At 41.6% G+C, this 23,065-nt stretch overlaps 1 protein-coding gene across 2 annotated transcripts in view; it reads left to right on the forward strand.

Annotated features, from left to right (window-relative positions):
• ccdc57 (coiled-coil domain containing 57) overlaps nucleotides 1–23,065 on the forward strand; it is a 183,516-nt gene that overhangs the window by 90,480 nt on the left and 69,971 nt on the right. For both annotated transcript variants that reach the window (XM_072558516.1, XM_072558517.1), the window contains 2 exons: nucleotides 12,604–12,762; nucleotides 18,586–18,748. In XM_072558516.1, coding sequence (XP_072414617.1) covers nucleotides 12,604–12,762; nucleotides 18,586–18,748 — 322 coding nt within the window. The remainder of the gene's footprint in view (nucleotides 1–12,603; nucleotides 12,763–18,585; nucleotides 18,749–23,065) is intronic.

The raw sequence follows: 23,065 nt of genomic DNA on the forward strand, positions 1-23,065 counted from the left end.
GATGATGAGGTCTAGCTGGGCACCTTCATACTTAACCATCTACACAAAGAGATTAATTAGAGAATTCCCCAAGGGCCTTGTCGGGGTTATAACACACTGGTTACTCATCTTTAACCTCATTCTAACGTAGAATCCTGTCTTATAGAAGTACTACTCTTATCCTGATGTCCTACATAACTTTCTCGTTATTCAATGTGAGATTGTTGACTATTGAAAAGTGTTCATATGGCTGAAAATCTTCACCTTTATTCAGCAAAAGTGAAAACAAAGAAACCAATGTTGCATTTGCTTCTAGGAACAGACACACTCCTTACCTGTCTAGCAGCAACAGGTTTACAGTTAATGAGTGTTCACTGCACGCAGCTTTCAACTGTTAGAACCAGGTGCCAGCTGAGACTTGTCTGGATTGTTGTGCCTGAGACTACAGCTATGTCATGCTGTAGGTGATGTTCCTCCTGCTGAGTATCCTTATTTTTCTCTTTGGTGTTACTGCCGCCACTCTCCTAGTGCTTTAGGGTCGATCACATCTGCTCTTTGTCTGCTCAGTTTTACAGAGCATAGTATGCTGGAATTATGCAGCACACTTTATCAGGGGTGTACTGCAAAGCCCCAGCGGAATCACATCCCAAGCAGGCATGTTGTCCTCTTCACAACAGCCCTGGTGGAAAGTGGCTACATATATAGTATTAATACACACATTCTGCATTAATCAAGGGATTCGGCAACAGTCATCAGTCATTTTTGCAGATGGCTGGCCCTGTCTCCCAATAGTACTTCTTGTAGGGCATCTGACCCTTGAAACAAAGCAGGAACATGACTGTTATCATGGATATAGGCATCACGGCAACTCTGAGGGTACCTGGTGCAGACTTCAAAGATGTGGTATTGATACTCACAGATTATTTGTGTAATGATTGTAATGAGGTCAGCCAGGTGGATTTCATAGAATGTGTGAGTTCACAGATTGGGGCTTTTAAGCTGGTCATTCACGTAGCTCTGGCTGACATCCAGTTTCCTGTGAGAGCTGGCTCTGAGAGAGCAGGATCAGTGTCGAGGACACTGTAAATAAAGGGTGACTTGTTGAAGGGATACTGACCTCTATGGAGTAGAGAAAAGCATGCATGCCTGAAGAAATTCACTCACATAAATCATCTTTGAGTTGGAGCATTTTTCACATGATGCTATTATTTAGGAAGCTTGACTCTGTTGATCCTGCTGTTAAAAACAGGGCCCAGTATGTGGAAAGAATGTGCTATCTTTTCTGGACAAATGACATTGCGGCAGATGAAAAGCAATGAGTAATTCTCTTGAGAGTTTGTGGACCTGTAGATTTTTCAGTTACTTGGAGTTTAATTTTCAGCGAGGCACCAGATACTAAAACCTTTCAGGAGTTGACTGATTTAGTTAAGGAATATTATGACCCCAAGCCACCTCTAATTCTGACATGCTATCAGTTTTACTTAGTAATTCAAAAATTAGAAGATTCCATATTGGGATTTTTGACAAGGTTAAGACAACTGGCAGAGGCATGTGTCTTTGGTTTAACCCTTAATGAGATGCTAAGAGACCTTTTGGTATTTGGGATTAATGATGTAACCATGTAAAATTGCCGACTAGATGAAGCCCAAGTGGATGTTAAACAGCACTACAACTAGCTTTATCATTGGAAAAGGCAGCAAGTGGAGCCTATGAGTTGCAGGGTATTCTGATGGAAGTGGACATCCTCATCAGTCTGACTGAGCTTGGAGAACACTATTTGAGTGCAGGCAATTGCAAAGCCTCATGAACAGAGGGTCTCTGGGGCAGCCCATAGCAAAACCCCAAAACAAAGCCAAATCTCAGCCAAACAGTTAAGTTTTTTCAGGATCCAGACTGGCAAACCATTGTAATTGCTGTTGGTATGCTGACTCTAGACAGCAAAATAGTCCCACTGGACCTAAATTGAGTAAGAAAACTCAAAGGCCTATATCCAAGAGAGTGCACACCCTGGAAAATCTACCTACATCTGATTTGGAACAGTTAATTTGCTTAGCAGCATCCAAATCTGAACCAATCACAAACATCTGGTTAAATGGTCGCCCAGTTCTACTGGAGGTTGATAATGGTGTGGTTGTTTCAGTGGTCACAGAACCAGTCTTTAACCCAATTTGCTCAGGACTCCAACTTTTAAGTTTGTGCAAGACCTCAGCTAGACTGAAAACTTATACTGGGAAACCTTTACAGATTAAGGGTACAATTTCTGTTCTGGTCTCTTATAAGAAGCAGCTGGTTCAGTTACCACTGATTATAATAAAAATTTTGGGTCCAAACTTGATGGGGTTAAACTGGTTGATTTAGAAAATGGCTGCCTGAGTGAAGTCCCAATTAAATACCCAGAACTTTTTCAGGGAGGTCTAGGGTATATCAAAAGAACCAAGTCCACCTTGCATGTTAACTAAGAAGCAATTCCACGATTTTGCAAGGCCCACCCAACACCATTTGGCTTACGTGCAAAAGTAGAGGAAGAAATCAGAAAGCTGGAAAGCAAAGGGGGTCATCAAACCAGTACAAGTGGCTGTCTTTCACAAAGCTGAACACGAACAATATGTATTTGCAACAGAATAAGAGTGCCTGATTGAACAAGATTAACAGCCCCAATCAGGGAGCTCTGGTTGACAGATAAGAAAAGGAGTGCCAGACATCCTATTGTCTGTGACAGTTGGCTCTGAGGGAGCTGGCTCAGTGTCAAGGAATCTTCACGTGTACATAAAAGGTGACTTTGTGATGGGGACTACCAGCCTCTGAGGAGCAATTTCCACTTGTACGTTGATGGAATGGAATTCTTTTCTATTCATGAAGTCAGCCATGTTATGATAGAACATTATTAAAAATCACACAACACCAGGTTATAGTCCAACAGGTTTAATTGGAAGCACACTAGCTTTCGGAACGACGCTCCTTCATCACCTGATGAAGGAGCGTCGCTCCGAAAGCTAGTGTGCTTCCAATTGAACCTGTTGGACTATAGCCTGGTGTTGTGCGATTTTTAACTTTGTACACCCCAGTCCAACACCGGCATCTCCAAATCATGATAGAACATGATTAGGTTATGATTTAATGTATATGATTCTGACCAATACCAGAGTATTTGGCAGCAAAGACTAGTCAATAAAAATCTTTAAGATACAAAACAGTTATCATTACCACACATCTGCACCACAGTGAGACCTGAACTGTGTATTAGTGACACATGAGAGCACTAGAGAAATTCCATCATCAATGCCTCTGTCACATCTTCTGAATGGAACAAATGATAGTTTCCCTGAAGCTAGGTGCTACAAAATCAACTTTGGCCTGAACCCTGTCATAATGGCCAAAATGCATTTGTCACAACAGGCCTTGTTTTCTCCGTTCTCAGATTTTCCATACTTGGTCACGTGAAGACATGTGGCATTGCCTTGCTATCATGAATAGATGTCCTCCTCAAATTGACAAATAGTTGATGATGACACTGAAATGTAGTCATGAGAAGGATCTCATTTTGTCATGTTCGCCCCACCCTTCAACCAATCCATAAATATTTCAATTCATCAATTATTGTGGCTGAGAATACTTATGTCTGTCTGAAGTGAATATCAAATCTGATTCCTGCACAAGCTGTGGGGCTGACTTGCTGGATAAATTCATGAGTCCATTAAAGATGTTTTCATGTCAGAACCTTAGCTGCTATTGATGAAACCTGCACTATGTACTACTGTTGGTTTTGCTTTAGCACGACTGTAAAATAGGGAAACTAGCTGGATACCACTGCCTTCATTTTCATCTTAGTGCAGTTACTGCATGTGTCCCAAGAACCTAATTGTGCATACTCCGTCAGTTTTTTAAAATAGCCCACCACAGCTTTGTTCACTAAGTCTTCCTTCCCTACTGTTCATTACTTTCCTCTCTTTAATTGCTAGTCTTCTTTCCCTCTCACTCCTTAGCCTTTTCTTGGATGGCAAGGAGAAGGGAACGATGGAGTCAGAGTGGCAAGTGGCAAGGAGTGGAAATCAGTGAGTTGAAGCTGAGAAAAAGCCAGCAGGATGCAAGTAGAAAAAGTAGTAGGTAAGTAGCAAAATTAGAAATGGGATGTGGACACCAATGGCTGGCCAACATTTATTGCTTGTCCGTTCCGAAGGTGGTGGTGAGCTGCCTTCCTGAATTGCTACACTCTATTTGCTTCAGGTAGATCCACAATACCAAGGAGAGAATTCCAGGATTCTGATCCTTTGATAATGAAGGATTGGTGATATTTTTCCAAGTCAGGATGATGAGTGACTTGGAGGGGAACTTACAAGTGGTGGTGTTCCCAGGTATCTGCTGCCCTTTCCCTTCTAGATGAAAGTGGTTGTGGGTTTGTAAGGTGCTGTCTAAGGAGTAATGGCAAATTCCTGCAGTGCAGCTTGTAGATAGTACACACTGTTGCAACTGCAATTGATAATTGATGGTGGAGGAAGTAAATGCTTGTGAGTGTGGTGTCAATCAAGTGGCTGTTTTGTCTGGATGATGTCAAGCTTCTTGAGTCTTTTTGAAGCTGCACCCATCCAGGCAATTGAGGAATATTCTATTGTGCTCCTCACTTGTGCCTCATAGATGTTCGACAAGCTTTGGGGAGTCAGGAGTTGAGTTACTCCAGCATTCCTAGCCTCTGATGCTCTTGTAGCCACTTTATTTATATGGCAAGTCCAGCCAAGTTTCTGATCAATGGTAGCCCCCAGGAGGTTGATAGTAGGGGTTTCAGTGATGGTAATTCAATTTTGATGAAACATTTACATATGTTTGCGTATAAGAGTTGGGACGTCATGTTGAGGTTGAACAGGACGTTGGTGAACCCTCTTCTGGAATATTGTGTAGAGTTTTTTGATCGCGCTGTGAAAAGATGGATATTATTAAACTGGAGAGGATTTAGAAAAGATTTACTAGAGTGTTGCCAGGAATGGAGGATTTGAGATATAGAAATAAACTGCGACATTTTTCACTGGACCATAGAAGATTGAGGGTTGACCTTACTGAGGTTAATAAAATCATGAGGGACATAGATAAGGTGATTGACAAGGATCTTTTCCCTAGGGTGTGGGAGTTCAAGAGTAGGGGGCATATTTTTAAGGTAAGAGGGGAAAATTCATTAAGGACATGAGGGGCAATGTTTTTTACACAGTGGGTGATTCATGTGTGGAATGAACTGCCAGAGAAAGTGGTGGATGCAGGTACAGTTACAAAATTTAAAAGACATTTTGATAAATTCATGAATAGGCAAGATTTGGAGGGATATGGGCCAAGCACAGGCTGGTGGCACTAGTTTGGTTTGGGAACATGGTTGGCATAGACTGGTTGGACCGAGGGAGAAAGTGAGGACTGCAGATGCAGTGTGGCACTGGAAAAGCACAGCAGATCAGGTAGCATCAGAGTCGATGCTTCTGGCATAAACCTTTCATCAGGTTGGACTGAAGCTGTATGACTCTGACTCAAAATATTTGCAAAAGTGAATTTCTCCTGAATTCTGCAAAGCTTTTACATAATAGTTCATTTGGTGAAACATTGGAAAATTAAAAACTGGTAGCAGCACCAAAATTCTTTGCTAACAACATAAGTTCAGTTCCTAAGCAAAGAACAGGACCAAAAAGTCAGTCCTTCCAAGTGGCTTTGCCATATTTCTCCAACATGACACTGTACTCCATTTAAGGCCAAAAATATGTTGTTTATAGTTTAGATTATAAGCATCATCATAACCATTTACAGAGGAACCTCAATTATCCGGCAATTGATTATCCAGACAAGATCACAAGGTCCCAATGCTTGGCTAAACTATGGTATCTGGCATTTGAATATCCGAACAAAATAATTCCCACCCATGTCGCTCAGATAATTGAGATACCTCTGTAGTCTGTTGAGGTTATTCTTTAAACTTTAGAGCCAAATAGAATGTGGAATCATTTTGAGGACCTAGTGCTGGGAAACATATCTGAGCAATGTGCTCTGATGGATTAAATAAGAGTGTTTCACTGTGTTAGTCCAAAGTCACAATTGAAATATTAGAACTATGCCAGCTGAATGAAGTGGACAAAAAGAAATTCAAGCATTCTTTGTTTCAAATATTCTAGGCAGCTCTTTCAGAAGAACAGTCAGCTTTCTGCGTGCACATTTGTACGTACTTACTTTCAGATGGTCTTTGGAAAATAGGATAAAAAGCTCTGCCTGGGTTTCTAATTTCAGGGAAAGATTCACCAGCAAAGTTCCCCTTTTGCCTCCCACCACCCTGAACATTTTTACAAAACACGTGTTTGTTTTTGCTCCCCATTTACAATTGCAATGTTGCAAATATATTTGAAAGAAAACTAGTGGGTGCACAAAGTACAAAACAACCCGTTTTCTATATCATTCAGGATCTTATTTTGCTGTTGATGTTTCTGTTTGACGGCAACAATTTTAAAACCAGCAGGTACAATGTTCTTTGAGACTCTGACACTCAATATCATCTAGTTGTTTTAAAATGAATCGTTCCAATTCATAATAGAACATAGAACATAGAACATAGAACAATACAGCACAGAACAGGCCCTTCGGCCCACGATGTTATGCCGAACTTCTATCCTAGATTAAGCACCCATCCATGTACCTATCCAAATGCCGCTTAAAGGTCGCCAATGAATCTGACTCTACCACTCCCTCGGGCAGCGCATTCCATGCCCCCACCACTCTCTGGGTAAAGAACCCACCCCTGACATCTCCCCTATACCTTCCACCCTTCACCTTAAATTTATGTCCCCTTGTAACACTCTGTTGTACCCGGGGAAAAAGTTTCTGACTGTCTACTCTATCTATTCCTCTGATCATCTTATAAACCTCTATCAAGTCACCCCTCATCCTTCGCCGTTCCAACGAGAAAAGGCCGAGAACTCTCAACCTATCCTCGTACGACCTACTCTCCATTCCAGGCAACATCCTGGTAAATCTTCTCTGCACCCTCTCCAAAGCTTCCACATCTTTCCTAAAGTGAGGCGACCAGAACTGCACACAGTACTCCAAATGTGGCCTAACCAAAGTCCTGTACAGCTGCAACATCACCTCACGACTCTTGAATTCAATCCCTCTGCTAATGAACGATAATACTCCATAGGCCTTCTTACAAACTCTATCCACCTGAGTGGCAACCTTCAAAGATCTATGTACATAGACCCCAAGATCCCTCTGTTCCTCCACCTGACCAAGAACCCTACCATTAACCCTGTATTCCGCATTCTTATTTGTTCTTCCAAAATGGACAACCTCACACTTGGCAGGGTTGAACTCCATCTGCCACTCCTCAGCCCAGCTCTGCATCATATCTAAGTCCCTCTGCAGCCGACAACAGCCCTCCTCGCTGTCCACAACTCCACCTATCTTTGTATCATCTGCAAATTTACTGACCCACCCTTCGACTCCCTCCTCTAAGTCATTAATAAAAATTACAAACAGCAGAGGACCCAGAACTGATCCCTGCGGAACTCCACTTGTAACTGGACTCCATGCTGAATATTTACCATCTACCACCACTCTCTGACTTCGACCGGTTAGCCAGTTTTCTATCCAATTGGCCAAATTTCCCTCTATCCCATGCCTCCTGACTTTCCGCATAAGCCTACCATGGGGAACCTTATCAAATGCCTTACTAAAATCCATGTACACTGCATCCACTGCTCTACCCTCATCCACATGCTTGGTCACCTCCTCGAAGAATTCAATAAGACTTGTAAGGCAAGACCTACCCTTCACAAATCCGTGCTGGCTGTCCCTAATCAAGCAGTGTCTTTCCAGATACTCGTAAATCCTATCCCTCAGTACCCTTTCCATTACTTTGCCTACCACCGAAGTAAGACTAACTGGCCTGTAATTCCCGGGATTATCCCTATTCCCTTTTTTGAACAGGGGCACAACATTCGCTACTCTCAAGTCCCCTGGTACCACCCCAGTTGCCAGTGAAGACGAGAAGATCATTGCCAACGGTACTGCAATTTCCTCTCTTGCTTCCCACATAATCCTAGGATATATCCCGTCAGGCCCGGGGGACTTGTCTATCCTCAAGTTGTTCAAAATGTCCAACACATCTTCCTTCCTAACAGGTATCTCTTCTAGCTTATCAGTCCGTTTCACACTCTCCTCTTCAACAATACGGTCCCTCTCGTTCGTAAATACTGAAGAGAAGTACTTGTTCAAGACCTCTCCTATCTCTTCCGACTCAATACACAGTCTCCCACCACTGTCCTTGATCGGACCTACCCTCGTTCTCGTCATTCTCAGGTTTCTCACATACGCATAGAATGCCTTGGGGTTATCCTTGATCCTTTCCGCCAGGGATTTTTCATGCCCTCTCTTAGCTCTCCTAATCCCTTTCTTCAGGTCCCTTCTGGCTATCCTGTATCCCTCCACTGCTCTGTCTGAACCTTGTTTCCTCAACCTTATGTAAGCCTCCTTCTTCCTCTTTACTAGACATTCAACCTCCCTCGTCAACCAAGGCTCCCTCACATGACCATTTCTTTCCTGCCTGATCGGTACATACATATCAAGGACACGTCGTATCTGCTCCTTGAAAAAGTCCCACATTTCCACCACATCCTTCCCTGACAGCCTATGCTCCCAACGTATGCTCCTCAAATCCTGTCTTACAGCATCGTAATTTCCCTTCCCCCAATTGTAAAAACTTCCTTGTTGTGCGCACCTATCTCTCTCCATAACCAAGGTGAAAGTCACAGAATTGTGGTCGCCATCACCAAAATGTTCACCCACTAACAAGCCCACCACTTGTCCCGGTTCGTTACCGAGTACCAAATCCAATATGGCCTCCCCTCTGGTTGGATAATATCTCATAGAGTCATAGAGATGTACAGCACAGAAACAGAACTTCAGTCCAACTTGTCCATGCCAACCAAATAACTTAAATTAATCAAGTCCCATTTACCAGCATTTGGTAACGTGAGTTTAGATTTAGCTGCAGCTCAGGAGATAGATGATGCCTAGAACATGTCAAGTTGGAGCTGAAACTGCCTTCTTTTACAGTGAAATACATTGCTGACCGATTGGGAGGAGGGAAATACATCTCATGTACAGGTATCTGGATTCTTGAGTCCACATTGTATAAACTGGCTTAAACATTTAAATCTAAATTTAAATTTATTCAACTTTTCAGCTCTAATTCAAAGCTAAGTGGTGCACTTATGAATCATGACTTAGTGATGATCCTTTTTGTCAACAAATGAGAATGAATTTACTTTCAAACCCTTCTCGCAATTTTCCCTTGAGTCATTGCGTGGCCTTGATACCCATGATCAAATATACTTTAAGAAGAATTCAGAGGAAGAATGTTGCCATTATTAATCATATTCAATGTAATTATGGCTGACCGTCTAACTCAGTACTCTGCTCCTGCTTTGTCTCCATACCCCTAAGAAATATGTTTAACTCCTTCTCAAAAACATTCAATGTTTTGACTTCAAACTCTTTCTGTGGCAGAGAATTCCAGAGACAACTCACTAGGTGAAGAAATTTCTCTTCATTTCAGTACTAAATGGCCCACCCTGTATCCTTAGATTATGATCCCTGGAACATCTTTCCTGCATTTACAGTATCTAATCCTGTTAGAATGTTATAGGTTCCCACCATATTCTTCTGAACTCCAGTGAATAAAGTCCTAACAAATGCAGTCTATCCTCAAACGTTAGTCCTGCCATCCCAGGAATCAGTCTGGTAAATCTTTGTTGCATTCCTTCCATAGTAAGAACATCTTTCCTCAGATAAGGAGACCAAAAGTGCACATTATACTCCAGGTATAGTCTCAGCACTGCCCTATATAATTGCAACAAGACATCCCTGCTCCTATGCTCAAATCCTCTCACTACATAGGTCAACATACGATTTGCCGCCTTCACCATCTGCTGCACCACAATGTTTTCTTTCAACAATTGGTATATAAGGACATTCAGGTCTTGTTGCATCTCCCCCTTTTCCAATCTATCAGATGATAATTTTCTTTTCTGTTTTTACTACCAAAGTGGATAACCTCACATTTATCCACATTGTACTTCATCAGCCATGTGTTTGTCAACTCACTTAATATGTCCAAATCATACAGAAGCATCCTGTATCCTCTTCACAGCTCATTCTCTGACTCAGCTTTGTGGTGTCAGCAAACATTCAGTTCCCTCATTTAATACTTATTGTGAATAGCTGGGGTCTATGCAGTGCAGCTCTCCACTAGTTACTGCTTGCTCTTAGAAAAAGACCCATTTGTTCCTGGTCTTATTTGTTTCCCTGATCCCTGAAGAAGGGCTTATGCCCGAAACGTCGATTCTCCTGTTCCTTTGATGCTGCCTGACCTGCTGCACTTTTCCAGCAGCACATTTTTAAGCTCTGATCTCCAGCATCTGCAGTCCTCACTTTCTCCTTATTTGTTTCCCTGTCTGTCAACCAGTTCTCTATCTATGTTAGTACATGGTCCCCAATTCCATGTGCTTTAATCTTACATGCTACCATCTGTCTGTCGAAAATGCCACCTAACTTTATGTCATCAGAAAATTTGGATATGTGACTTTCTATCCTGTTATCCATTGGTTTGTATGTTTATTCTTATTCACGTCAGAGGTGCGTATCGCTGGCTGGCCAGCATTTATTGCCTGTGGTGGTGAGCTGCCTTCTTTAACCACTTGCTTCTATGTGTTTAGGTAGACCCACAGGAAATTCCAAGATTTGACCCTAAAGTAATGAAAGAATAGTAGTATATTTCCAAGTCAGCGTGGTGACTGGCTTGCAAGGGATCTTGCAGTGGTGATGTTCCCATGTATTCTCTGCTCTTCTTCTTCTAAATGGAAGTGATTGTGGGTTTTGAAAGTCCTATCTAAGGATCTTTGGTGAATTTCTGAAGTGCATCTTGTAAGTAGTGTACACAGCTGCTACTGAGCACTGTGGTGGAAGGAATGGATATTTGTGGATGTGTGATCTAGTCATTGAGCTGTATAGTGAGTGCCAATCAAGTGGGCTGCTTTGTCTTGAATGATGTCAAGGTTCTCGAGTGTTGTTGAAGCTGCACTCATCCAGGCAAGTAGGGAGTTTTCCACTATACTCCTGACCTGGTGGACATGCTTTGGGGACTCAGGAGGTGAGATACTTGCTGCAGTATTCCTACCCTCTGATCTGCTGTTATAGCCACTGCATCTATATGGCAAGTCCAGTTGACTTTCTGATCACTGGTGTCCCCAGATGTTGACAGTGGGGGAATTTAGTGATGGTAACATTATTTAATGTCAAGAGATGATGATTAGATGTTTTCTTGTTGGAGATAGTCACAGCCTGGCATTTGTGTGGCATTATGTGTATGTTAGCCCTGTTCCTAGAAATCGGTACTTTTTTTTTAATCAGGCAGCTAGAGTATTTCAGTTTTCCCTTTGTTGTATTTTACTTTTGCTTTTTGAGACATATCAAAGCTATCAGTCCACATTGGCTCAGAAGGCTTTTGCAACATTGTGTTTCTGAGCCTTTATGTCTAGCACATACAATTCAATTTCTGTGTAGAAGTAGCTGATCACTGTTCATAGGTTATTAGGAGCATCACAGTTATCCCCTGTTTTCTGGTTTAGGAAGAGAATTATTAGCTGATATTCCCACTCCTGATCACCGACCAGAAACCGTTTTTTTGGAAATTTTACAAAGATCAATGTCAGATAGGTGTATATCCAAAAAAGGCAATACTTGACCTCACATGTGATGTATTATCATTGATTGTTGGTGCCTCCAAAATCTGACCCGTCCAAGTCAATGACCTACACAGAGAAAATGAAGCTTATAAAAGATTAGTTCTGTCTGATATGTCACTGATTCTTTGATTTAATATCCTATACTTCACAAATGGCTTAGTGCCAGATCCTTTGCTCTTGATTCTGTCATTTGGAGCTAAGACTTCCTGAAGAAGAAAATTGTTCTTGTGCATTTGAACAAATTCTCTTAAAAAGCACTTGACATAATTTCTGACTAAATCTGCTTCTGTAATTATATATTAGTGAGTTTTATCAGGAAATAATTTTTATTATTTATGTATTCCCTCATCTGATTACATGATTGTATTAATTCTACTATTTTCCAACATGACAATTGCAATTGAGGGCCATTGATTGTAACTCGGAAAATTAAATTTGCAAATATAAAAAGGTGTTTTCTGAAACATCTTTGTTAGCTCTGCTTTTAAACTCAAAATCAACAGTGGACACCCTGTAATAAATTGAATAATTGCTAAGAGCTCTAAGCAAACTGTTGAACAACTGAACAGTTCTGTTGTTCAATAAACTACTGCTATGTTACCAGAGGGTGGAGTAGAATGGAAAGGACACTCATTAATTTTAATGAAGTCCACTTCTAAATGCAGATAAAATGAAGACAAAACACTTTTTAGAAAATTATCCTATGGTATTGTATTTAGAATTACTGCTGAATGGATGCAGTGACATTTGATAATGTAGCACAGTGCAGCTGTTTCAACTCACTGTGACTTGAAGCCAGGCCATTTATTTTATTTTGTAATGAGCTGCACAATTCTCATTTTTTTTCCCCCCTGTTTTCTAGGTTGCATGGGAAACTTTCAATGCTAAAGACTGACTGGGATATTCATATAGCACAGATCTCCAAGGAGACTGTTGCTAAGGACATGCAAATTAAAATGTTGCAGGACCAGGATTCAAAGCTGAGAACTGAGTTAACCAGGCACAAGGAGGATGTGGAAAAGTAAGCTGCGTTGTCAGTCATTTAAAAAATGGCAGATTATACTCACTTGAAAAACATACAGTTCGATTTTTGGAATAACGCTTGAAGTTTTGTAAAGTATCAAGGGATCAAAATTACTATTCCATTAAGAATATTTTAAGATGTAAAATTAAACTCTGATTTTAAGTAGATGTTGTTTTCTAAGAAGGTCAAAAAGTAAGTTTCAAAATTGCCACTTCAGCTTAACTGTTATTTTTTTAAGAGCTCTTGATGAACTTGTAACATTAACTGCCTCGGAATTGTAAAATGTTAGCTCACAAGGCCAGAAAAAATATTTCTTTCATCTAAACCCTTGCTAACAGTCATGGAGGGACGCTGATAAACAGAGACTCTACAATTGAGAAGGTGATATTATGCATTGGGTTTATATAATAGACTGGCACCACCGAGGAGAACTTGAATTTGCAGCAGGAGGGAGACAATTCTATTGTATTTTTTAAGTACATGTGAAATGTATAAGCTTTATACTTTCCATAATTTACAATATTTAATAGCTGTATAATATTTATTCATCCATCTTCTACAAGGAGACGTATGGGAAGTTAAGATCAAGCATAGAATTCATATGATGTAGGCCAAGATCACAGGGAATGATTCAATAAAGACACGTGCTTTGACCCCATCCAAAAGTTATATCAACTATCCACAAAAAAAATGAATAATCAAAAACGGAAATCCCAGTACAAAGGTTCTAAGCTGTTTGTACAGCAATGTACACAGTGTCTTTAATAAAACAGGATCCTTGGAAGCAATCGTATGTAGGGAGAAACCAGACATTAGCCATGGCTCAGTGATCCAGATACAGAAATATCAGAACTGAAAATTAAACATTAAAGGGTGTAATATATTTAGAGAAGATAGAGAGGAAAAAGGAAAAGTAACTATAATTAAGAGTGGCAGATGTGGTTGTCAGCCATGCATAATTAGAATCCGTATGGATAGGAATAAAAGATAACAAAAGAATGCATCACGCTAATAGTGTTAGTTAAATATTATAGTTAACCATAGTAAAACAAGGAATAGCAACTGGAGTATACCATATGCCCTGTGATGCCTACTTCTTGACTTTGATTGGCTTTTTTTCTCCCCTGCGTGTGCATAGTTTAAAATTCAATATTATCGTGGATAATCATGGGCTTGAAATCATCGTCCCTGCATGTGCCTTTCGATTCTATCTATCTCAGCCTTCAAATATGTTCAAGAATGGAGCATTTACATCCTCTAGCATAGGGAATTCCTAAGATTCTCTGCATCTCAGTCTTAAATAATCAGCTTATATACTGAGACTAAACTCGTGTTTTCGATTTTCTAATCAGCAAAAAAACTATTTACCAGCATTTACTTTATCAAGCCATTCGGAATCTGTTATGTTTCAAAGAAATCCTTCTGTAATCCCAATTTACTCAGACTTTCACCATAGCCAACCTGCTCACTCTTCTCTAAACCACCCCCAAATCAAGTATATCCTTCCTTTAAATTTTTTTTTAAGATTAGATTATTTACAGTGTGAAACAGGCCCTTCGGCCCAACAAGTCCACACCGACCCACTGAAGCGCACCCACCCAGACCCAACACCTAACATTGCGGGCAATTTAGCATTGGCCAATTCACCTAACCTGCACACTTTTGGACTGTGGGAGGAAACCGGAGCACCCAGAGGAAACCCACGCAGACACAAGGAGAATGTGCAAACTCCACGCAGTCAGTCGCCTGAGGCGGGAATTGAACCCAGCTCTCTGGCGCTGTGAGGCAGCAGTGCTAACCACTGTGCCATCGTGCCGCCCAAATATGGAGACTAAAACTGCACACAGTGGGCTGAATTTTAATAGAAGCCAGCTAAGAGTCAATTTTGGTAAGTTTTCCATGTGCCCTCATGAGGTTTCTCATCCTAATCTCTGAAACTCACCTCATTATCTAATGAGTGTTGCCTCTATGGCACTATGCTCATCCTGTCTTCACTCTTGCCAGAGAAAGAAGTACTTGCCACTGCTGGGACCTCCAGGCATTCCCAATACCTTAGTAATTTTTAAAGCCAATCGGTGCACAAGGTCAAGTGCTGTCAGCCAGGAATTACCCTTCATTATGCATGTACTGGGAGGGGAGTCAAAAGGAATACTTCTCAGGACACATAGGTGGCACTACTGACACTTTGCTGCAATTTCAGTTGCATATTCACAAATGTAATGCCAGTTAAGAATCAAGCTATCGGTTACTTATTTTTAGCCTCTTCTGATCTTATAGCCCGGAGTAAGGAAGTGCTACTCTTTCACCAATGCCCAAAGTAGCGTAAAACTTAATCATGCCGGCCACTATGTTATGTTGTCCCATCACCATACTCCCCCAGTTGAAGCCAGGGTAGTGATGACCAGACATGGACTCCCACCTCCACCATTTTACCATTTTACCATGGTCCTCCATTGCACAATTGTTTCCCCCCACCCTTATCATTAAGTTCACCCCTTCACATATAATATCGCTCTGCCAGTTATTGCATAATGTTTAGATACTGAAGCAGACCATGTTAAAATGAAACAAGACTTGGACAATATCCAGGCTTGGGCTGAGAGTGGCAGGAACATTTGTGTCGCGCAAATGCTAGGCAATAACCATTTCCAATAAGACACAATCTAACCAGGGCCCCTTGGTATTCAGTGGTGTTACCAAAACTGAATCCTGCACTTTCAACATCTCTGGGGTTACCACTGACCAGAATTTAACTGGACTTGCTACAGGGTTCAGAAAAGATTTACATGGATGTTGCAAGGGTTGGAGCATTTGAGCTATAGGCTAGGGCTATTTTTCCTGGAGCATCAGAGGCTGAGGGGTGACCTGAGGAAGGTCTATAAAATCATGGATAGCATAAATAGACAAGGTATTTTCCGGGTGAGCCCAGAACTAGATGGCATAGGTGCTGGGTGAGAGAGGAAAGATATAAAAGGGACTTAAAGGGCAACTTTTTCATGCAGAGAGGGGGTGCACATATGGAATGAGCTGCCACAGGAAGTGGTGGAGGCAGGTACAATTACAGCATTTAAAAGGCATCTGAATGGGTACATGAGTAGGAAGTGTTTAGCGGGATATGGGCCAAGTGCTGGCAAATGAGACTAGATTAATTTAGGATATCTGGTCAGCATGGACGCATTGGACCAAAAGATCTGTTTCCGTGCCATACGTTTTATGACTGTAAGAGTAGGTAGAGGCTAGGAATACTGTCTATGTGTACTGCAAATACTGTCAGGAGTGTGATGGAATACTCCCCACTTGCCTGGATGAGTGTAGCTTCAACACTCAAAGCTTGATACCATCCAGGACAAAGGAGCCTGCTTGTTTGGAACTACATCCACAAGCATGCATTCGATCCACCAGCAAAATGTAATACCTACAAGATTTACTGCAGAAATTCACTAAAGATCCTTAAACAGCACCTTCCAAACCCACAACCAGTTCCATCAAGAAGGACAAAGGTTGTAGAAACATGGGAATACTACCACCTGCAAGTACCTTTCCAAGCCACTCACCATCTGACTTGTATATATTTCACCATTCCTTCACTGTCGTGGGGTCAAAATCCTGTAATTCCCTCCCTAAGGGTATTGTGGATCAACCTACAACACAGACTGCAGATGTTCAATAAAGCAACGTACCATTGAAATAACTCCACAAACAGCAGTATCCCAGCACCAAGTGACACTTTATTTACATGTGGAAAGTCCTGGATAATGAGCCAGCTCCCTCAGAGTCAGCTCTCAAAGTGAAAGGATGTCTGACACCCTTTTTTAAAAATTTTTTTTTGTGACTCTCCTGGTTATATATTTTTTTATAACCCCCACACTACCGCCTAACTGCAGTGACACCCTTGTTTTTATCTGTCCGCTAGAGGCCCTGATTGGACCAGATTAACAGCTCCAATGAGGGGACTCAATTCTGTGAGTTGAGAGTGTGGCGCTGGAAAAGCACAGCAGGTCAGGCAATATCCTGAGAATTGACATTTCAGGCAAAAGCCCTTCATCAGGATTCATCAGATTCTGTTAGAATCACTACAATCATCAGCTTCTCATGGGCAACTAGAGATAGGCAATGAATACTGACCAGCCAGTAATGCCCATGTCCCACGTGTGAATTAAAAAAACCCAGCATGTTGCCTCCAATTCCAACTTCTGAGTTCCCAGCTTCCCTTCTCCAATAAAGGCCGTGATAACCCCCTTTTGAAATTCACTGAGCCAACTCTCACATCTGACCATTGCCCACCCCCTTGACTGACACAGAAGGATAGTCCTGATTGACAAATGAATGACTAATCTGTGTATAGCTCCCTGACTGACTTAGCACAAATCTATTGACTAATTGCCCTGGACCTGCAGGATTGATCATGGCCTACTCCCACACAGTAAAGATATGAATTTCTGTATGTCCTGCAGCCTACTGACAATGTCCTAGCACCTGGACTGATTTTGGATGCTGTTTTTGAGTTACAGTGCCAGGACCCACTGACTGAAGACAGTTCTCCTTGGCCGCACTGAGAGCTACTCCCTGAAGATTTTGACACATGCTATCTGGTCGAAGGACTTGCAGTGAGTTTGCTGCATATGTTGTTAGTACATTGTCCAAGTCTGAGATTGATGTAGTATGATGTCCGACAGCAACATGTCCACCTTTTTGGTTGCTGCTGGCAACCATGACACGCTGCCTAGTTTTGTATGTGCACGAAATATCAAGGCAAGACAGAAGGACTGTGAACCTTTTAAGGTCTGGCTGAGGGACAAAGTGCAAAGATGCAAGACAAGGGCACCAATGTAATGCATCCAAATAAGTGCAATGTGAGTGAATACTAAGAGAACATGTGATGAACCCTGAGGTGCATTCTAGTCCAATGCATGAGTTGGGTGCCTGTTCTTGCATCTTTATAAACATAATCCATTGGAGGTTTTAGTTTATGAAACATCTCAAATAAGTTTGAGAAATTTAAAGAAAGTGGAAAATGATGAAAAAGGAAATGGTTGGTCAAAGACTGGGTTTTAAAGAGAAACTTAAAATGGGTGGCATGGTGGCTCAGTGGTTAGCACTGCTGCCTCACAGCACCAGGAACCCGAGTTTGATTCCAGCATCTGGAAGCTGTCTGAGTGGAGTTTGCACATTCTCCCCGTGTCTGCGTGGGTTTCCTCTGGGTGCTCCGGTTTCCTTCCACAGTCCAAAGATGTGCACGTCGGGTGAATTGGCCACGCTAAATTGCCCACAGGTGTGTAGGTTAGGTGCATTAGTTAGGGGAAATGTAAAGTAATAGGGTAGGGGAATGGGTCTGGGTGAGTTATTCTTCAGAGGGTCAGTGTGGACTTGTTGGGCCAAATGGCCTGTTTCTGCACTGTAGGGATTCTCTGATTAAAATGAAACCAAATAGAAGCAGAAGAGTTTAGAGCATGGGCTTAGGCAGCTAAAATCATGTTCATGAATAGCAGAAGTGAGTAAAGTGAGTGGAAATACACACAAGAGGCTCAGATCAGAGAAACAGATTTTAGAGATGAGAACTTTAGGTTTAACACACTGATTAATATTATATTAGCAAAAACAGGGAATGGACCATCAATGCTTGCTGCAGTTTGCAAAAGCTTTTAAGGTAATTCACTTGAGTAGTACTGATAATGTCAGATATTTGCAGTTGCCAGTAGATCCTCTCAAGATTAAATTACTGTTCTATTTTCAAGGCCAGCCATCAAGTGGTCTTCGAAAATGTAATGTTATTGTTCAAAAGTTATTCCTTATCTCATATTGAAAATGTTCTGGATTTAGATACAAACAACAGCTTGTCCGAGCTGTAGAAAGAGAGCGGGATCTGGAACGAATGAAAGTACAGGCCAAGTTGGACTGGCAGCACCGCTGTGAGGAGGTAGAAAGAAGTCAGTATGTAAAATCTGAAGAACTTATTCAAAGTCTGAGCCAAGCCCGGGATCAGGTGGGTTACAGAAAATGATGTTCAGTAGATCATTCGTTTTTGAGATCAGACCTTCATTGCAGTGTCCCACTTTTGATGAATGGCTGAAAGAATTATGTCATTGTCACAAATATCTTGAAGGTACGGTGAAACGTGTTTTGTCAGCATAGTCCAGTGCCATTTTGAGTTACACAAAGAATTAAAAGAAATTACTTTAAAATAGAGTCCATCTTCTGTTCAAATTTAGTCTCAAGCGCAGCTCCAGGCTTTCTGCAAGATGTTCCAGGCCTCAAGGGGGTCCCGCTCTGGGCACTGCCATAGCTGATGCTCTGCTGCAGGCCGGAGTCCCCGCTCTGGGCACCACCACCACCACCAAGAATGTCAGCTCCAGGCCTACAGCAGCCAGGAGACCCCTCTCCTGGCACCACTACCACCACTATGAGTCCAATCTCTGGTCCTGCTACTGCTACAAGTCCCGATCCATGCTGCTGATGCTGCAGCCCCTGCCCCGCCAACATTGTTCCTGCTTTGAAGATGAATAAAGAAAAGGAAAAAGACAAAAAAGTGAAAGAGAAAAGGATGCTGCTGACCTGGAGCAGACAAGCTGAGGAGCTCAAGATGTACTTGAGCCCAGTCCTCAAAGTCATTATTTTTGTGATGTCTGATTTTAGAGGACAGTTTTACTTGGGTGTCAATCTTTAAACACCTCCAAGCAATACCATTTCAAGCTAGTGGAACATTCTAAGTAAACAGCCCACAACATTTTTAAACAAAAGCCAATTTGCCTCATCTCCTAATGTTAACGGAGACTTTAAAAAAAATCAGGGTCTAATCCACATCATTGCCAAGAATTAATCAGTTCTTCCCTGGGTCACACCTTATCTGTGTAACAAGTTTTGTTGAAATCTGTTCTTAGTTATCAGATATATTGTTTGCAACAGTTAGGCATTCAAACAGGGGTAAAAAGATTACCTTCACCCACTTTGAGTGGCAGAGGCAATCTCACCAACTGGATTGAATGTATTTTTTGCAGTCACATTTAGTGATTCTGTAATTTTTGTAGACATATATGCTAAGCTTGTTGTCATAGATTTGCATACTTTGAACTCAGTTTGCTTTCTCTGAGAAAAATATTAAAGTAATTTACAAAAGCTATCGCAGACATATGAATAAATTTCTGTAAATAGGTTAGAAGAAAATTCATTTGGGTAATGCAAGATGTCAATGTAGGGGATGTGTTACCCATAAAGGACCATTCTTACAGACTGAACTCATACGTCTTAGCTAAAGTGAGAGAAGAGATCACATCATGATGGACAATAACATTATTGAACTGAGTCCTAGCAGCTGGAGCTCACCTATTGTGATGCTGAAACCAGATTAGTCACTGGGATATTTCACAGATAATTGTAACTTAAGTGTGATTTCAAAGATGAAGTCATATCTGATTCCACCATTGTCAGATTGTATTGAGAGTTTGGATTTGTGTATTTTGCTACAGAAATTGACTTGTTAAAAATATATGACGAAGTTTCATTGACTGATACAACCAAAGGAATTTCAGCTTTTACAACCTTTGGACTTTATCAATGTAAAGTCATGCTGCTTGGAATGAAAAATTCACCAGCAATCTTTGAATAATTAACCAAGAAAGTCATTAAAGGATTATGCAAATATGACAATTTGATTGTATTCAGTTAAACCTCGGAGGAACATTTACAACACTGTGAGGAAAACTAACTTATTTGGGCCATATGGCAGGAACAAGGACACGTAGCAACTGGAGACGCAAAAATAAGGGCTACCTTAAACTTTAATGCATCTAGGATAAGGAGTAATATTTTGTAGTGTAGTTTTGTGATGTTTGAGTGATTTTATCAGATTTTGTTTTGATTTTCAGCACAGTAATGGCTCCTTTGACACATTGGTTAAAGAAAGGCAAGACATTTGAATAGACAACAGAATGTCAGAGTTTACTGACTACCACACCAGATTTAGCAGTACAGTGTAGAACACAGGAGATAGGAGCAGGAGTAGGCCGTTTGACCACTTCATCTTGCTGTACCACAAGATCTCTTGCTTGAAAACAATATTTTGGCCTTTACTGATTTTTCTTTTCTCTCTGTGATAGTGAATTCCACAAGCTTATAACACTCTGGGTGAAGAAATTTTCCTCATCTCAGTCCTAAAAGGCTTGCCCCTTAACCTTAAACCATGACCCCTAGTTTTGCACACCCAACAATTAGGGACATCTTTTCTGCATCTAAACTGTGTAGTCCTTTTAGAATTTTACAGATTTCTATGAGATCATTCTGCCAGCGCCCCCCCCCCAATTCTTCTAAACTACAGTGGATACAAACCTAACCAACTAAATTTCTCATCATATGTCAGTCTTGCCATCCTAGGAATCGATTTGGTAAACATTTACTGCACCCTCTCTGTAGAAATAACATCCGTCAAAAAAGGAGACCAAAGCAGTGTGCAATATTTCAGCTATGGCCTCATCATTTCCCTGTTTAATTGTGGCAAGACTTCCTCCCTTCCCATGTAACCACAGAAGGTGCAACAACTGCCCCTTACCACATCCCTGCTCACCATCCAAAGGCCGAAACAGTCTTTCCAGGAGAAGCAGTGTTTCACCTGTACCTCCTCAAATGCAGACTGGATGACCACTTTGCAGAGCACCTCCAGACCATAGAAAAGGAGGAACTTACAACAATCACTAAAACTAGATGTAAAGTATTGAGCAAACTACTGGGATTAAAGGTAGTCAAGTCCCCAGGGCCTGAATGCTAGGGTCTCGAAGGAAATGGCAGCAAAGATAATGAATGCATTGATTGTTATACTCCAGAATTCCCTGGAATTTGAAAAGGTTCCAGTGGATTGGAAAAATACTAATAAAATACCTTTATTCAAAAAAGAAGGGAAGCAAAATGTAGCTGTCATTGCGAAATTGTTGGAATCCAACATTTAAGGAAGTAGTAATGGTACATTTGGAAAGTCAAAATGCAATCTATCCATACTAATGGTTTTATGAAAGGTAAATTCCCATGAATGCAGAGGTGCTGTTCGCGACAATGTTTGCCCTTGTTGGCACTCTGGGTACTACCCCACCAATGCAGCTATTTTGGCATCCAACCCTGGCAACCAGGCAGAGCTTCTTGCCAGCATCTTCATGTTGGAAACCTCTGGATGACCCTGGTGGAGTTCGGTCAGTATCTAGTGGCAGCCTTTACTCTGGACAATCAACCTTGCTCCCAACAACGATATGCTGTTCTCCACAGTGATCTGGTCTTGCTGGGTCCAAAAAGGTTTCAATCCTGGTTGCGATGGCCCTTCTGTTTCCCCCATGACCACCAGCTGTTTCAATTTCGCTAGGACAGAATCTGTTTGAGCTATAGGGAGAGGCTGAATAGACTGGGGTTATTTTCTCTGGAGTGTCGGAAGCTGAGAGATGACCTTATATAGGTTTATTAAATCATGAGGGGCATGAATAGGCTAATTAGGCAAGGTCTTATTCCAGGCCTCAGTGAGTCAAAAACTAGAGGGCATAGGTTTAAGGTGAGAGGAGAAAAATTTAAAAGGGATCTAAGGGGCAGCTTTATCACGCAGAGGGTATTGTGTGTGTGGAATGAGCTGCCAGAGGAAATACTTGAAGCTGGTATAATTACACCATTTAGAAGGCGTGTGGATTATATGGATAGGAAGGGTTTAGAGGGATATGGGCTAAATACTGGCAAATGGAACTAGATTTATTTCGGATATCTGATCGGCATGGACAGGTTGAACCGAAAGGTCTGTTTCCATGTTATATATGTCTATGACTCTATCTGACAGGCAAAGTAAATAAAGTAGATGTAGTATATTTGGACTTCCAGAAGGCATTTGATAAGATTGTACACAAAAGATTAGATTACATTACAGTGTGGAAACAGGCCCTTCGGCCCAACAAGTCCACACCAACCCGCCGAAGTGTAACCCACCCATACCCCTCCATTTACCCCTTACCTAACACTACGGGCAAATTAGCATGGCCAATTCATCTGGCCTACACATCTTTGGACTGTGGGAGGAAACCGGAGTACCCGGAGGAAACCAATGCAGACACGGGGAGAACGTGCAAACTCCACACAGTCAGTCGCCTGAGGCGGGAAATGAACCCGGGTCTCTGGCGCTGTGAGGCAGCAGTGCTAACCACTGTGTCATCCTAAAAGCATACAGCTTCGAAGCCAAGGAAGAGCAGCGAACACACCGCCCCTGGGTGGGCTCGAACCACCAACCTTTCAATTAACAGCCGACCGCGCTGACCAATTGCGCCACAGAGACAGGCAAGGTTAA

The sequence above is a fragment of the Chiloscyllium punctatum genome, chromosome 39, assembly GCF_047496795.1.
Source record: "Chiloscyllium punctatum isolate Juve2018m chromosome 39, sChiPun1.3, whole genome shotgun sequence".
In the NCBI taxonomy this organism is placed as follows: Eukaryota; Metazoa; Chordata; class Chondrichthyes; order Orectolobiformes; family Hemiscylliidae; genus Chiloscyllium; species Chiloscyllium punctatum.